General features: G+C 45.5%; 1 protein-coding gene across 3 annotated transcripts in view; it reads right to left on the bottom strand.

The window, feature by feature from the left end:
- Axin1 (axin 1) overlaps nt 1–17,920 on the bottom strand; it is a 55,150-nt gene that overhangs the window by 2,618 nt on the left and 34,612 nt on the right. For 2 of the 3 annotated variants that reach the window (XM_032914467.1, XM_032914465.1), the window contains exons 3-9: nt 17,197–17,337; nt 8,413–8,509; nt 6,440–6,577; nt 4,129–4,646; nt 3,601–3,771; nt 2,286–2,531; nt 180–287 (exon numbers count right to left, since the gene is read on the bottom strand). In XM_032914467.1, coding sequence (XP_032770358.1) covers nt 180–287; nt 2,286–2,531; nt 3,601–3,771; nt 4,129–4,646; nt 6,440–6,577; nt 8,413–8,509; nt 17,197–17,337 — 1,419 coding nt within the window. The remainder of the gene's footprint in view (nt 1–179; nt 288–2,285; nt 2,532–3,600; nt 3,772–4,128; nt 4,647–6,439; nt 6,578–8,412; nt 8,510–17,196; nt 17,338–17,920) is intronic. The other variant, XM_032914466.1, reaches the window with a different exon arrangement.

Genomic DNA, 17,920 nt, shown 5'->3' with positions numbered 1-17,920 from the left:
GAAGAGGCATGATCTCCTTTATTGGGAGACAAGAGGGAGAAGCCCCAGCACGTCTTTCTCCAGCCCTGCTGTTTTCTGGCTCAGTGACAAAACCTATCAAAATAGGTGGTCCACTTTGGAATTTGGCCTGGCCTGGGCTGGGCTGGGCAAAACCAGGAGGACCCACAGGGCGCACATACTCTGTCTCGGAGAGTTCCAAGTCCGACACGGCTGGTACCACACTCAGCACCGGTGCACATGCTGGCCTGACACAGGTGCGTCCCCGCTGCATGACTGCCTGCACATACCTAGGGAACAACCCGCATCAAAGAGGATGGGGTTCAGCCAGTGTTGTGGACAATGGGCATAGAAAGGGTGAGAAGCAGGACCTCGCCGTCAAAAACTCCTACTCACATATTATCAGATGCCCTGCCATAGGTATCTAGACACAGGGTCAATGTCAGTCTGTTCTTTGGAATACACTCTGGAGAACGCTGATCTAGATGCTATAAGCTGTTACTTCACCCCTTGCTCAGATGTCTTGAAGAGGATCTGCCAGGACAGAAATGTGGCTCTTTTTTTTTTTTTTTTTTTTCCGGAGCTGGGGACCGAACCCAGGGCCTTGCGCTTCCTAGGTAAGCGCTCTACCACTGAGCTAAATCCCCAACCCCGATGTGGCTCTTTCTTACAGTTTCTAGCACAAGCTTCCTGAAGATGATGTGGATATCTGATATGGTTGGTAGCAGTGGTTCTGCTGTACAATATCTTGGGGAATTCTTATTGCCGTACTGAGGCATGTCCCAGAGTCTGAGCAGAGCCTTTCTAAGTGAACCCTCTACCTTGGAGTGATGCCACTATGGGTTCCTAATAGTGACTTTACTTTGATCTATCTTAACAGGGCCTGCCAACACCTAGGACTTTCACTCCATAAGTCTACACTTGCTTACACAGTTCCAGACCGACAGATTTAACATGATCAGTTTTATCACAAATGAAGATTTTGGAGGCACCAGCTAAGATCTGGGGTGTGTGTGTGTGTGTGTGTGTGTGTGTGTGTGTGTGTGTGTGTGTGTGTGTGTGTGTGTGTGTGTGTGTGTGTGTACATGCGTAATGGTGATAGTTTGGTGGTGTCATACCCCAAAACATAAACCAGAAGGATTTAGCTGATGCTACTGACAAGAGAAAACCAGTCATTGTCATCATGTGGTGCTTGCCAGGTGCTGGTAACCAGATGAACAAATGTCACCTCTGCAGTGTCACCTGCTCCACAAGTAAATCCTGCCTCCTAGGAACACTTTGCTTCTCTGAGAGCACCCTGCCCAGACCACTGAGGGCATCAGTCTTAACAGATCCCACATAGACACCCTGCTCAAACTGTCTCTGACCCTCGCCAGATACATGCAGTATTTCAGCACCAGGACGAACACTTCCTGCACAAAACAGGTAGCAAAAGAGCCTAATGTTGCTTATAGTAGGTGGCATAGTGGTCCCTTGTGTTCAAGGCAACTGTATCTTCTTTTGGAAACAAAACTTGTATAGGCTCAGAGCTTGGTGTGAGCCTATGGAGACCTCCAGTGACCAAGGACAAGTTTAAGCAACTACAGGATGGTCCTGCTAGAGACCAGAAGTGCAGGGTTGGACAGTCATGAGTCATAGCATCTGAGGGAGTGAGAACCCTGACTCCAGAATCCATACATTCCAAGCTGAATAAAAGAGCTGATAGGTTTAAAGGCAATAGTGGCCTTTGTGTGACCATGGTGTCAGGGAATGGGTAAGAAACAGACCCTAAGCCCTCATGGAGAGTATTACCTATTTGGGAATTGCAATCAGTCACAATGTCCAGGCAACTGACTCAAAATCAAGATAAAAGGGTCAGAGAAGGCACATTCTGGCTCCAAGAATGTTGCTACCCAAAAAGAAGTCTCTTGAGTTTGGGCAAACACGCTCCCCAAGAGACAGAACAGGCTTGCTGAACTGTGGTGGCAATGGGGCTGATACTGATATTCCTCAGGTTAAGGAAGACAGGGAGAAGGATTAGGAGCTGCAGTCTTTCCAGACAAGTCCTACAACTGCCTGCACGTCAGAACTGTCCATCATCTCCTTTGGTTGTGCTTTGTGTGACCATTAGAGATGGTCAGAATATCTACCCCTAAGCCAGGCATGTCTAGAAGTTGCTGGCAACCTGACCATATGCCTGGTAAGAACATTCACCTCACAGCCCTCAGTCCTGTAGCATTCTCCGTGGAGAAGCAGCCCTCTTTAGGCCTTAGGGTCATGGTAAGGTCACCTATTCCACATGAGCCTACCTCTGCTTGGAGGGCAGTTTGTTTGCTCTCTTTTCTTCTTCCTCCAAACGCCTGCGGGCCTCTTCCAGCTGGGTCAGAGGATTAGGGGCTGGATTGGGTGGCATTGTGGGATCTTGGATGAAGAGATGAGAAGGCTGGACAGAGTTCCGAAGCTGAGCACTGACCCAGGGGTGCACGGCCCCAGGACGTTCAATGGACAAGGGCCTGGAGCTTTCATGGGCTTGCTGCTTCCTCATCCCAGAAGACCTTGGGGGACAAGGACAGTGACTACATGAGCAGTGGGAGCGATCAAGTGTGTCCACACTCAACTACAGGGTCACATCGATACACCTCTTCCCTTCCTGCAGACTTTTCTTTTTGTGAGTGATTTGAGATTGAACAAGGAGTTTTCTCATGACGCACTGTCACTGAACTGCATTCTAAACCTTTCTTACATTTAGAAAAATTTACTAATTGTATTTTGTGTGTGAACACAAACACACATGTACCACAGCCTATGTAAGGATGTCAGAGGACACTTGTTCCATGTGTGCACCAGAGATTAAACTGTGATCCTTAGGCTTGGTTTTACCTACTGAGCCATCCTACTATCCTCCTTTATTTCTGAGAAAGGTCTTCTTCCTAAGCTTCCAGGCTAAGCTGGTGTGGTAGCACACGATTATAACGCTAGTAACTTGGGAGGTAGAGGAAAGAAAATCACAAGCTTCATCTAACAAAGGTTAGGCTTCATCTGCACAGACAGACAATAGGCCAATAGGAACCTATGATTCCAAAGATAGTCTTTCTGCCCGTAAAAGAACAGGTTCAGGTACCAGGATGTCTACTGCTCAATTTACAATCTCCTGCTCCATAGGAAGGTGGCCTCGTAGCCACTGTTCCCAAGTATGTTAAGGGCAGGTAGTGAGCAGGTAGCACATTAGAGTAATCTGGGACTGAGGAAAGGAACCTGCCTTACTCCTAGATCCCCTAATATGCTTAGAATTGGGTCAAAGGGAGGATCACAAGGATGGTACCTCTCCCTGTGGAACCAGGAATCTGTGCAAACACACAAGCAATATGAGACAAGGTAGATGAGAGATATCTAGAGAGGTCACATTGAAGCTAAGCAGCATCAAACCCTCAGGAGTGAAGAAAAACAGGTATAAAAGACAAAAGGCTCTTTCACAGTTGTCACTTATGTAAGTTCATAGGTGACAAGGAGTTAGGTGAAGTCATCAGACCTTGAAGACAGAAATATACTCCTAAAAGCAAGGGTGCTGGCAACAAGAGGACAGGTGGCCAGCTGCTCTGGGGCAGGCCCCTGCAGTGTACTTACCCATGGCCTGCCTTCCGGTGTCTACTGATCTCCTTCTCACCCTCAATGATCCACTGCATGATCTTCTGGTTCTTCTCTGCATCCTCTGTGGTACTGGGTACCTCAGCACTGGCATTCTTCCCAGATTCAGCCTTCTTGGTGTTTCTTTTGGAGGGTGCACTAGCTTTACCACTGGGAGAACAAGGCATATGAGGTTACTTTGGTCTTTCTTGCTGCTTGCTAAACCCTCAAGCTCAACAAGATGACCTGGAACCCACTGTGAAGGCAGCGGCCTCTGTGAAGGTCAGCTGTCTGCGGTTTGTTTTACTATGGTAGGAGAGCCATGCTGACCAGAGCCCAAGACAAACCCAAAGCCTGCCCCTCCTCATCAAGTCATAGCAAGGCCTGGAGCCTGACTGGACCATGACCCCGGTATTGTATGACTTGTACTGGGGAGGATCAGGTCACCACAGGGCCATGGGCCCTCTGAACTATGACTCGGATAAAAGGACACACTAGAAACATTAAGAAGGCTGGATCAGGACTCACCCAAAGGCCAAGTCCCCAGCACTGGGGTTGGTGCCTGTGCTCTCTGAATAGCTTCGGGGCTTGGCATGACCATGTGTTTCTGGGCCCCATGAGAAGCTGCTCTGGACCCTGCGGGCAGCTTCAGCCTCCATTTGCTCCTTGGGTCTAGCTGAATTATGGTGAACGTGGTGGTGGACGTGCCTATGGTGGTGCAGGCCAGCTGAATCCAGCTTCAACCCTAACTTAGGAGCATGCTTCCCATGCCCAGATGCTGTACCCCCTAGCACTGCAGTCTTGGCCACATGCCCGCTGTCAGGAGAGCGGTGGCCTGGGCCAGGTGACTGGCAGCCAGGTGTCCTCATGACCCTTTGCACATGCTCATCCAGGATGCTCTCAGGATTCTCCTCATGGGCATCCCGCAGTCCAGAGCAGCCCATATCCACATAGCGAGGTGGGAAATGGTGCCAAGCTGGGACAGAAGGCAGCTTGTGACTTGCCATGGGGCCAGAAGGCATTTCCCCATCTTCCCCTTCTTCCTCCTGTGGAGAAATAGCAGTGCCATTGGAACAAGGTTAAGGACTGACCTGGAAGTGAGTCATAGTCTGACAGTCAAGCCAAAGACTTTGCAGTCTGCAGTGTGGCCAGGTCAAGGAGAGGTGTTGACTCCTGGATACCCTATGTTCTCTCTTTTATTTTGCCCTTTCTTTTCTCTCTCTCTTTATTTTTTCTTTTCTTTCTAAACAGAGTTTCTTTATGTAGCTCTAGCTATTCTGGAACTAGCTCTTGTCTGGCTTTATTTTTTTTCCTTAAAGATCTCTCTCTTCTCCTTCTTCTCATGTGTGTGTGTGTGTGTGTGTGTGTGTGTACACGTGTGTGTGTACATGTGTGTGTGTACACGTGTGCACACAAGTGGGAGTACATCATTGTACCCTAGGCTTAAGCTGGAATTTTTATTTTGTTTTTCGAGACAAGGTTTCTTTGTGCAGCCCTGGCTATTCTGGAACTTGCTCTGTAAACCAGGCTGGCCTTAGACTCAGAGAACACCCTGTTTCTGCTTCTTGAGTGCTGAGATTAAAGACATGTGTTACACTGCTCAGTTTTGACCTGGAATTTGTAAGGCATCTCACCTGGCACACGGGAAGAGCAGAAGAGACTATCAGGTATCTTCCTCTGTCACTTTCCACTCATTTCCAGGAAGCAGGGTCTCTCGTTGACCTGGGACTTTCTCAAACAGGCTGGAACCCAGACAAGTCCGGTAGTCCCCTCTCTCTAGCCCTCACTCCTCCTAGCTGGGAACACCCAGCACACTCTTCCGGTAAAGGGATCTGAACTCTAGTCCTGATGAGCATGCCATTTCTTCAGACCTTTTCAGAAGTTTTATTTTCTCAGGTTTTGGATAAAAATAAAAATGGGTAATTATGCTGGGCAGTGGTGGCACACACCTTTAATCCCAGCACTCAGGAGGAAGAGGCAGGTGGATCTCTGAGTTTGAAGCCAGCATGGTTGACAAAGTGAGTTCCAGGACAGCCAGGGCTACACAGAGAAACACTGTCTTGAACCACTCCCCCAAAAGAATAAAATCTACAGTTAATGTAAACATATCAATGTATGCAAGCTACAAAATTCTATGTCTGTGGTAACACGGTCATCCACTCAACAGGAGACAGCTCAGGACAGGATGACACAAAAATAAAGGCTGGGGCATATATGGCAGCCCATCAAGCCTGAGGGCCAATGGCCACAGGTTATTTCCTGAGCTGATTATCAGGGTCAGTCACTCAGGGCTTTTCATTTTAGTGATTTATCAGATAAAAACAACAATAGCACCATTCTCACCTGCGGCACTGACCTAGCCTCTCTCTCTCTCTAGAGACCTGTGGTGTTACTCTTCAGACTCTACATCTGCTGCTATCCTTGCTACTAGGGACAGGGCCATTCTACCTGGCACTCCACAGAGCTCAGGGAGTTTTAAGGCCTGCCTCGCTTGCGCCTGCCTGCCTTGCTTGCATACCACAGCCCCATTATGCCTTCCTCAGTTCCTGTGCTAACTGCCAAGGCTAGGCATTTTGTCAGCTTCCTGTCTTCTTCAAATGTCAGAAGCCTTGGGAGCTTGTGTTGGGAAAAGGAATTGCTAGGGGTAAGCACTAGGTTCATTTATTGGTAAAAGAGACAGAACAGGATATGGAATATGAAGGAAGGAAGGCAGGCCAAAGGAACACAATGACAAGAAGGCTGAACAGAACACCTCAGAATGGAAGCTTCCCTAAATGTGGGACTTGTAAGCCACAAGAAACAGTGGCCTAAACATGGTCCTAGCACACAGTCCACTCACCATGCGTACACGCTTCAGCCGTTCCTCCAACTTTTCTTCAGCCTCTCGAGTGCGCTGGACAGCCTCTAGACGGTGAATAAGCTCTTCAGCAAATTTCTGTGGCTCTACCCGGATCTCCTTTGGCATTCGGTAAGTGCGCTGAGGTGAAATACAACAGTCAGTAGATACAGCATCTCTTACGGAGCAGCACAGTAACAGCCTTCGAGTAAGTGATACTTGAACTTAACCTCCGAGCCATCTCTCCAGCCCTTATTTAAAGTTTTTAATGTTATATTTACCCACTAAGTAACCTTGCTGGTTATATGTTTAAATTTTTTTTTTTAAGATTTATATAATTATTTTAAGTATGAATGTTCTATCTGAATCTTCACCTGTGTGCCAGAAAAAGGCATCGGATCCCATTACAGATGGTTGTGAGCCACCATATGGTTGCTGGGAATTGAACTCAAGACCTCTGGAAGAGCAGTTGCACTCTTAACCTTAGTCATAGCTTTTTTAAAAGCAGGTGTTTACTGTTCCCTTTCACTGGAACACTAGCATCCTCACTGTTCTCTTTTGCTGATGTGAAGATGTAGACTGCTTTCTAGCCATTCATAATCACATTCCTGGAGGCCTGAGCAGGGTCCTGGTATGCACTGGCTATGGCACCCCTGAGTGTTCATGTGTACACACACCCAGACAGGCGATGGTTAATGCCTTGGCCAACATGCTCTACACTGAATACTCCCAGCTTGTCACAAAGAAACATTCATGACATAAATGGGGAAGAGCTCAGTGCAAACATAGGATGAAGATGAGTTAGTACAGCACTGGTCACGAGAAGATCCTAGGGTGAACTTGTGGTCCTAAGATAGCCACAGCATCCCCCAGGCTTACACCTCTTCAAATAAAATCCTGGAGCACTGATGTATGGCTGAGTGTAAGCAGGATGGGATTGCACTCAGGAGCGCTGGGACTCTAAACTCTGTTATAGTGACTAGTGACACAAAATTCATGATACAAGGAACAAACACCATCTTCTAACCACAAATGTTTACTCCCTAAAACTGAAGATGCAGTCAAAAAGCTGAAAGATTATAACTAAGAAATTCTGATGAGCCAGGGAATGATAGTGCATGCCGTTCATCCCAGAACTCAGGAGGCAGAGAGAGGCAGAGAGGCAGAGGCAGAGGCAGAGGCAGAGACAGGAGGATCTCTGTGAGTTCAAGGCTACCCTAGTCTACATAGTGATCTCAAGGTCAGCGAGAACTACATAGCTGCTGTCTCAAGACAACAATAAAACCAATCAAAAGAAATGATAATGGTGATGTGATGCTCTGAAGTGCCCGTCAGCCCTGTACAGGCTCTATAAACAACATGCAGAGGAGTCATGGGCGGAGGACACTGCCACAGGCTCCCAGCCTCTCCTAGAAGTCTTTCTGGCCCAAGCCCATGTGCCGGAAGAAGAAATGATTGTTCTGTGTGATTGTCACCAGTGGTCAGTGCTATGCATGCTTGCTCAAACATACAGTCAACAAAGCCTCATAGTACAGGCTCAGGAAAAGCTATTGCTATCACCCAAGGGTGAAGCTGGGCAGCTTCTGACCTAAGATGTCCACATGGCAGCATCCACTGCTCAGGCAGAAAAGTCACCCATTTCTTAAAGCCTTCACCCTCTAGCGAAGCATATGGCCAGTGACTATCAGAGAGATATCTCACATTACAGGGAAAGGAGTGCAACGAAAGGAGGATGTATCTGGAGGACTTCCTGTTATTAAGCAAAAGAAGCCCTCTACACATTGGGAGCTATCCTATACTATCTACTGGGAAGGCTATCTCTCACCCCAACATCACTCAGATTGCCTGCTGAGCCCAGAGATAAGCTGTGGTCTTAGGAAGTCTACCAGGTACCTTTCCCACTGGTTGGTGCCATAGTGGAAACCAGTTAAGCACCAGGAGAAAATACAGGGTACTGTTGAATATCCAGCACTTACAGGAATGTGAGGTAGAGGTACCCGCCCATTGACTTGGACACTCTCCTGCATCTCCCTTCGGTGCTGTTTACGGATCCTATATGGGGGGATTCCATCCCTGCATAGACAAAAGATGTAGTCATTAGCTCAATCAGAAAACAAGGTATTCAGCAGAACATCATACAGTTACCAGCCCATGGTCATTACTGATAGTAATGATTTCCATATTGTATCATCCCATGTACATGTAGACATGGAACTACATAAACACACAACTTATATATGATAACAAAGCCCAAGAACTCAACCATGGAATGTTATTCTGTCTACTCTTCATGCAGCATTTCAACCAAGGTCAGCCACTCTCACATTATGGATCTCCGAGTCTACAAAGTCTCAAACATTGTAGCTAAGAATGATTTTCACACTAAAAGAATTTTTGTGGGGTTGGGGATTTAGCTCAGAGGTAGAGCGCTTGCCTAGCGAGCGCAAGGCCCTGGGTTCGGTCCCCAGCTCCAGGAAAAAAAAAAAAAGAATTTTTGTTACACACACATCATGTAGTGAGTACATGTGCTACAGCATGTGTGGAGGTCAGAGGACAACTTTCAGCATGTGGATTCTAGGGCTTGAATCTAGGTCATCCTTTTAGAAGAGTGAAATAAACATGTAAGGCAAACTGGAAACAGACTTTGGTAGCTATAAATCCAGGGACTAAGTTCACTAAAAGGCCAAGCTATTTTTTGCTCATTCAAGATAGATGCCACATCAAACTTGAAACTGCCTAGCCTCCATTCCATGGTTTTGGAACTGCTCTAGAAATAATCATTGCACTAACTGAAACGAACAACCCAGAAAAGACAGGCTGATAAAAAAAAGTGCTTGGTGTTCTCACCATAGCTCTCTCACCATAGCTCTCTAGTGACAAGAATGCAGGCGGGTGGCGGGGGACTATGATCACCAACCTGAATGGGATGCATTTTTAAATTATCTTACTAATGAAAGACTCTATAGGGCAGCAGTTAAGGAATGTGGTCTGTGTACTCTGCCCTGGAGAAGGTGGGAAGCCATTAAGGACAGTGGAAACCCAACAATAATACTCTTGGAGTATTTTTCAGTAAAATCAGTAAAAGACACAGCCTCAATCAAGGGAGGGTTGCCCCAGCAACCTGCCCAGGTGGTCGGTGTGCCCAGGCAAGAGGGTAGTATTACAGTGTTTTTCCATTTATAGACAAAAAGGAGGCACAGAGGATTGAGGAATGGGAGTTTAAAATTCATATGACTTGGCTTTCCAGGCAGTCAGGATAGTAGATGGCCTAAAGCCAAGAGCTGAAACCTGTTTCTTCCATACTTAGATATAACACTTTAAAATCCCTAGCATTTGGGGCTTAGGCTTGTCCTCAAAATCTACATCTAAGGATGGGTGACATACTAGGAAACACCTTGTTGAACAGTTGTGTGATCCAACTGTGACTCCAACGTGGGAAACTCGTGAACAACCCAGCAGATATGGTCAGATTCCATGTCTTTGCCTCAGATGTGTGTTCAAATATAGATGGAGATTTTGTATCCCAGATTCTTAGGTCTCCTAATAAAATCCAAAATTGTCAAAGAAAATTTGTCTATGCTTGAGTGTGTGGCCACTGCTCCGTTGACAGAATGCTTGCCTAACATGTATGAAGACGTGGGTCTGAGCCCAGCTCTGCATTAACTGGGTAGAGTGGCAGATGCCTGGAATCTCAGGCCCTGGGAGGCAGAAGCAGCCTTGTTTACATGAAACTCTTATCCCTAAAATAAAACACATTTACATGGATTTTAACCTTCTCCATTTGGGTAACATGTTTTCTTAAGGAAATATTCAGAGTTTTCAGAAACAAACTATGTTAGACATTAAGATTCATCAATTCCAAGGATGAGGAAAATCAGGTGCTACAGACACAGCTTGTTGTCTTCTTCTGATGGGACGGGGGCTGGCAAATACTTTTTAAGTGAGAAGCTACAAAAACCTCAAGAAACTTCAAAAAAGTGTTGCTGGAAATGCCACTTTTAAAACTGAAACAAAGCTAAGCATGGCGGCACACGTTCACTCCCAGCGCTAAGGTGGGAGAGGCAGTGAATCTCCAACCTGGAGGCCACCCTGGTCTACACAGTGAGTTGCAAGTCAGCAAGGGCTTTTTAGAGTAAGACCTTATCTCAAAATTAATTAATTAAAATAGAAGGAAATGAGACATTCCTCAGATATAACAAAACCCAGAGAGAAAAGAGGCTATCCTTGTGTTACTACCACATGCTTATTGTAGTAGAAGAAAAAAAAAAAATCAAACATCCCAATATATGCCACATGGCAGCGGCCAAACTGGCTTCTGAGCAGCAGGAGATGGCATGCGGTTTGTTTGTTTGTTTGTTTGTTTGTTTGAAGACAGAGTTTCTCTGTGTGGAAACCTGGTTGGGCACAATCTATTTTTAAAAGTTAAGTATTGGAAGACTGTAAAACGGCAGGCAGATGAAAAGCACCAGCCACAAAAATGGCGCATGATGGCACATGTCTTTAATCCTAGTACTCAGGAGGCAGAGGCAAGAAGAGACCGTATCTCAAGACGAAGACGACGAAGACGACGAAGACGATGAAGACGACGAAGACGATGAAGAAAACAAAGAAGGAGTAGGATGAGAAGGAGGAGGAAGAGGAAGAAAGGAGGAGGAACGGAGGAGGAGGAGGATATGATGATGATGATGATGATGATGCTAAGAGGGGACTGTACTGGCTGGTTTTGTGTGTCAACTTGACACAAGCTAAAGTTATCACAGAGAAAGGAGTCTCAGTTGAGGAAATGCCTCCATGAGACCCAGCTGTAAGGCATTTTCTCAATTAGTGATCAAAGGGGGAGGACCCAGACCATTGTGGGTGGTACCGTCCTTGGGCTGGTAGTCTTGGGTTCTATAAGAAAGCAAGCCGAGGGGTTGGGGATTTAGCTCAGTGGTAGAGCACTTGCCTAGCAAGGGCAAGGCCCTGGGTTTGGTCCCCAGCTCCGAAAACAAACAAACAAACAAACCACATCTACTCCAATAAGGCCACATCTCCTTTTTTTTTCCCCCATTCTTTTTTTTGGAGCTGGGGACTGAACCCAGGGCCTTGCGCTTGCTAGGCAATCGCTCTACCACTGAGCCAAATCCCCAACCCCAAGGCCACATCTCCTAATAGCACCAACTTCTTATGGCCAAGCATTCAAACACATGAGTCAAGGCGGGCCATACCTATTCAAACCACCAAATGTGGTGACAGTGAAATAGAGGTGAGTGCCTGGCAAGGGGTCCTGCTGTGCTAGGGACAGAGGAGATGATGATATGGAGATTGGAGGAAACAGAATCAAGATGAACTACTGCAAGTCATGGATAAATGAGTTTTCAAAAATCCTCTGCAGGTTGAGTCTTCAGCTCTGTCTTTTGATCTGGTGCTGCTGTACTTCTCGACTGGTTTACTGACATGTTAGTTCGACTTCTGGAGTGAGTCCTAAAAACTACTACAGATTTCTTGAATAAAGACAAAATTTCCAGCAGCAAAATTTCAAACCTCTAGCCTTATTTTTTTAATAAACACTATACCATATTAAAATAGTATCAAGTATTTCAAAATTGTTTTGTTTTGTTTTCCTTCTTCCAGACAGGGTTTCTCTGTAGTTCTGGATGTCCTGGAGACTTATTTTGGTAGAACAGGCTGGCTTCAAACTCAGAGGTCTGCCTGCCTCTGAGTGTTGGGATTAAAGGCATGTACCACTACCAACCAGCTCAAATTTGTTTTTAATACTGATTTAATTATGAATCAATACAAGTATAGCCAAACCATATATATTTAAAAAAAAAATGCCTGTAAATTTTGCAAAACCAGTGTGGAATTTACTCATTTAACAGGTATTGGGCCCCTCACTAGTAGCCAGGCAAAATTTTAGAACCAGCAATGAACAATAGCAAAAATCATTCTGTAATAGGTTTACTTTCTTGATTACAGTTGCTTTAAAAATATACTACTTAAAAAGAACTGACATCGGGCTGGAGAGATGGCTCAGCGGTTAAGAGCACCCGACTGCTCTTCCAGAGGTCATGAGTTCAATTCCCAGCAACCACATGGTGGCTCACATCCATCTGTAAAGAGATCCGATGCCCTCTTCTGGTGTATCTGAAGAAAGCTACAGTGTAATTATATATAATAAATAAATAAATCTTTAAAAAAAAAAAAAACTGACATCGAGGATTGGGTAGTTAGCATTTAGTCAGAATATGATGTGATGGTTTCTATAAGCTTGGCCCATATTACGAGGTATGGCCTTGTTGGAATAGGTGTATCTCTGTGGGTGTGGGCTTAAGATAACTGGAAGTTATCACCCTAGTTATCACCCTAGATAACTGGAAGTCAGTCTTCCACTAGCAGCTTCAGATGAAGATGTAGAACTCTCGGCTCTGCCTGAACCATGCCTGCCTAGATGCTACCAGGCTCTCACCTTGATAATGGACTGAACCTGGGAACCTGTAAACCAGCTCCAATTAAATGTTGTCTTTCTAAGAGTTGCCTTAGGGGTTTGGGGATTTAGCTCAGTGGTAGAGCGCAAGGCCCTGGGTTCAGTCCCAGCTCTGAAAAAAAAAGGAGAAAAAAAAAAAAAAAAGAGTTGCCTTGGTCATAGTGTCTGTTCACAACAGTAAAACCCTAACTAAGACAGAAGCTGGTACCAGAGGAATTGCTTTGATAAGCCTGACCATGCTTTTGTTTGGAAGAATGTGGATTTGAAACAATGGAATTTTTTTTTTAAGGTTTATTCATTTATTATATATAAGTACACTGTAGCTGTCTTCTGACACACCAGAAGAGGGCATCAGATCCCATTACAGATGGTTGTGAGCCACCATGTGGTTGCTGGGAATTGAACTCAGGTCCTCTGGAAAAGCAGTCGGGGCTCTTAACCACTGAGCCATCTGTCCAGCCCCAACAATGGAATGTTTTAAGTGCAGCTTAATGAGCCATCCTAGTAGGAATATGGAAGACTGTTGTTGAGTATTGTGCAGACCTAGTCCAAGAAGTTTCAGAGGAGAAGAATTTCAGTCAGTATGTGGCTTAGAGACTGTTTTTGTGGCATTTTGGTAACCTTGTCTGAAGAGTCTTCCTAAGGCTGAGGTAAAGAGATAAATATTAATTGCATTGGTAAAGGAAGTCTTTAAAAAGCCCAGCTTTTTTCTCTTTTGTTCTCTGGTTAAGTCTCATGAAGAGCATTTTGAACAATAGTAGCAAGCTTAGAAAGGAAAAATATAGGGGTTGGGGATTTAGCTCAGGTGGTAGAGCGCTTGCCTAGGAAGGGCAAGGCCCTGGGTTCGGTCCCCAGCTCCGAAAAAAAGAACCAAAAAAAAAAAAGAAAGGAAAAATATAAAATATATGGTTCCAGTATTAAAGGGGCACCAGAAGTGAAATGGAGCTGAAGCCAGTGTTCTAGAAGATAGTAGGTTAAGGGAGTGAGACTTTGGGACAAGATCCTACCTAGCTAAGTTTAGATCCAGGCATGGTGGTACACACCTTTAATCCCAGGAGACAGGCATGCAGATCTTTGAATTCAAAGTCAGTCTATAGAGCAAGTTCCAGGACAGCTAAATTTAGACAGTGGAGGAGGAGTTGGAAAACAGAAAGCTGGGGATAATGTAATAGAACAAGGGGCCATGTCCTATTCCCTGCAAGCAGCAGAGCTCAGCACCCCGCCATGTGGCTGTGGCTTTATAGTCTAGAGAAGAGACGACTGGGACAGCTGATGCTGGGTAGGTGGAGCTAAGAAAACAGTGGTGATTAAGAAGAGCCAGCATCGGGGCTGGGGATTTAGCTCAGCGGTAGAGCGCTTACCTAGGAAGCGCAAGGCCCTGGGTTCGGTCCCCAGCTCCGAAAAAAAGAACCAAAAAAAAAAAAAAAAGAAGAGCCAGCATCACTGAGGTGAAATCTTCTGGGAAGTGTTTTCTGAGAGCACAAAGAAGCTGTGTTCCAGAGATAGCCAAGGTTGTATATCATGCTGTAGCTGTACTTGGTAAGGTCTAAGAGTCACCCAAGTGGTACTGGTTTTGAAGGCTTGGCATTCCCTTCACACTTCTCTGTGTGAAGCCATGGAAGGCCATTGGTGAAGGTGCAAACTCAGTTGCACTTGATGGCCCAGGATGAAAGGGTCATGCAAAGGAGTTGAGGCTTGGCACCATGAGAGAGCCTGTGAGAGGCTATGGTGAAGCCTAGTTGCAGTGGAAGACCCTAGCATATCTGAGATGCCAGTACCATGGGATGAACACCAAGAACAGCAGCAGCAGTGGAGTGGGTCAACCTGAGCTTAGTGTGCTACAGAGAGCAGAGCACCAGCCTTTTGGAGGAGCCCAGAAGATCATGTGTGGATCCCAGACATTGAAACAAGAAGTTGTGGGGTGGGGATTTAGCTCAGTGGTAGAGTGCTTGCCTACCAAGCCCAAGGCCCTGGGTTCGGTCCCCAGCTCCGAAAAAAAGAAAAAAGAAAAAAAGAAAAAAGAAAAAAAAAAAAGAAGTTGTAACATTGAAGTTGCCTTGGAGACCTCAAGATGTTTGAGATGCCAGAGCCATGAGCTGTGTCTGCTGAGGAAAGCTGCTAACAGAGAGTGCAACCAGCCCAGGAGAAAGAAGTTTGTTACAGTCAACAAACATGAAAAAGGAACTGGAGAGCTAAAGACCAGTTTGACATCAGACACAGAGATGCAGAGTTTTGAAGTTTGCCCAGCTGGTTTCCTGTCTAAAATATTTAGGGAATATTTTCCTCCTTACTAATTAAGCCATAAGATGGCTGAGCAGATAAGATGGCTTAGATGTGAAGTGCTTACACCCCAGCATCTACTTAAAAAAACAAAACAAATCTGGGCATGGTAGTATATACCTATAATCCTAGTGTTGAACAGTCTCTGGTGCTCATTGGTCAGTTAGTTTTACTGAATCAGGATCTCCAGATTCAGTGTCAGTAAGTAGGTAGAGGCCCTTTGGAGCACCATAGGCTTGATGACCTAAATTCAATCCCTAAAAGCCACAAGGGACAGCAGAGAACCAACTCCCTAGAGTTGCCCTCTGACCTTCACATGTGCTATGGCACACACATGCACTTATATACTCTTTTTTACCTCACAATAAATTTTTAAAAAAATTTAGGGGGCTGTGGAATCAGCCCTGTGGTTTAAGAGCCCTTCTAGAGGACCCAGCTTCCACACAGTGGTTATATATAACTCCACATCCAGAAGATATGACATTCTGATATGCCCTCAAGAGTACCAGACACACGTGGCACAAATACATACATGTAGAAACAAAATGTATGTATGTATGTATGTATGTATGTATGTATGTATGTATGTATGTATGTATGTATGTATGTATTTTAAGACAGAGTCTTACTATATAGCTCTGACTGTCCTGGAACTCACTGGGCAGACCAGGCTGGCCTTAAACTCAGAGATCCACCTGCCTTTGTCTCCCAAGTGCTGGGATTACAGGTGTGAGCCAAAATAAAAATTTTTTTTTCTTCTCTTTTTTTCAGAGCTGGGGACCGAACCCAGGGCCTTGCACTTGCTAGGCGAGCGCTCTCCCACTGAGCTAAATCCCCAACCCCCAAAATAAATTTTTAAAAAATGAAATTTTAAATCAGGGCAGGACTGCTGAACTGGGCCAAGAACCCTTTTGGGGACCCTATGCAGTTATGAATTAAGAACCATCTAGCAATTGGAAGACTTGGCTCTGATCACAAGTAATGAGCACAAGCTAGAGCAACACTAGGGTTGGAGGAAGCACAGGCATGGGGTTAAGCTCAGCCCAAACATGACCAAGTCAGAACCCCAGGAACCTTGGGTCTGGATGGTCAATTCAACAAAATGTTTTATGCCACTCAATTATTTAGTTTAATTATTTAATAGTCACCAAGGCTCCAAAAAGCCACACACAGGAAGGGGTTCATAGGACAGGTCCACCCTACAAGGGCTTTTGGGAATGTGACCACACAAGACAAAACAAGTTCCTAATTGTGATCATAATATCAGGGATGTGGAGGGAAAGATCTGCCTCCATAGCTTGGAACTTAGGCTCTCAGGGAACTGGTCTTAGTACAGAACGCAGGCTCCCCAGCTGCTCCAGACCATTCATGATCTGTCAAGAGTGTATCATAAAAAGGTGCAGGGAAGAACAACACAGGCAAGAAACTAGTTTATGCAGACTGATGGCTCCCAGGAGAGAAGACCGCCTGGTCTGATTGTTCCCTGTGTCTGTCTTCTCACTGAAATCCCCATTCTATAGCTAGGAGAAAACAAACCGCGAGTTTCTTACAGGCAGCTGTAACTGAGTCCACTACTCTTAAAAGCAGCAGGAAGCTGCGGCCTCCAAGACTGTCAGCTAATACAAACTTCATCTGTAGGTTGGATTCTGTCCCAGGATTTTTAAACCGCTTTTGTTGCTATTGTGCTGGGGACTGAACTAGGACCTCCACTGAATTACACCTTGGCCCTTGGGCTAGGGTTTGAAGAATAAGCACTTATAGGGCAGTCTGTCATCATTTTTAGGGTTTGTGTTTTGACACAGTCTCATTCTTAGCCCAGGTTGACCTGGCACTCATGGCAAGGCTGCTTCAGCTTCCCCAGTGCTGGGGTTACAAATATATTCTGCCATGGCCAGCTTCATGTCTGTTCCTTAGGAACAACTCAGTCAAGCTCTGAGAGCATCAATCAGTAAGGACCAGCCTGTTAGATCAGCAGAGAACACTGAAGCACACAGCAAGCACGCATGGGACTTACACGCTACTGTCCGTGAGGGATAGAGTGTCAGCATCACTGGACAGGCTCTGCTGCTCACTGTCATTGGCACTGGTGGCTGGGGCCAGGGCATAGCCAGAGTTGACATAGTAGGGGTTGACAGGCTCCCTCCAAGATCCATACCTGTGAATAAGAAAGGTAAGTGAGTGGCAGCAGAGCAATTATTCTGTTTTAATACACAGTCAGTTATCTGAAACAGAGCAGAAAGATCACGTGCCTCCATCCCCATCCTCTTCCCCTCTTTCCATCTTTCCCAATTCCAAGGAAGGGATGAAAGAGGTCTAAACTCTTTCTTTCTAGATGTTTCCTCTTTTTTTAAAAGGCATTTAGGTACATACACACAGCGTATCACTTGGGTAGCGGACAATACTCCATCTTTCTACTAAAGAGCACAAGAAAAAAGAAACCATTATCCTTGTTACAACTACAAAGTAACCCACTTCTGGCCCAACTCAATAGGTTTTTCTGGATCAGCCAGCCAGAGCCACCAGGACTCTAATTCAGGTCCTTGGGTGTCAGGCATCATGATGTTCCATGGACAAAAAACACAAATGAAATCTGTTGCTGGTTGGTGTGGGAAGAAGATGAAAGCCCCACTACTAAAGTAGCAGAGTCTGGTTGTTGCTCTGTGATTGGCCAAAAACAAGAAACATAACCTGAATTTTCTGTAAAGTAAGGGCACTTTGCTATACTTATTTTTCTCTTC

Source organism: Rattus rattus, chromosome 9, assembly GCF_011064425.1.
Source record: "Rattus rattus isolate New Zealand chromosome 9, Rrattus_CSIRO_v1, whole genome shotgun sequence".
In the NCBI taxonomy this organism is placed as follows: domain Eukaryota; kingdom Metazoa; phylum Chordata; class Mammalia; order Rodentia; family Muridae; genus Rattus; species Rattus rattus.
This window is presented reverse-complemented; position numbering and strand designations above follow the sequence as displayed.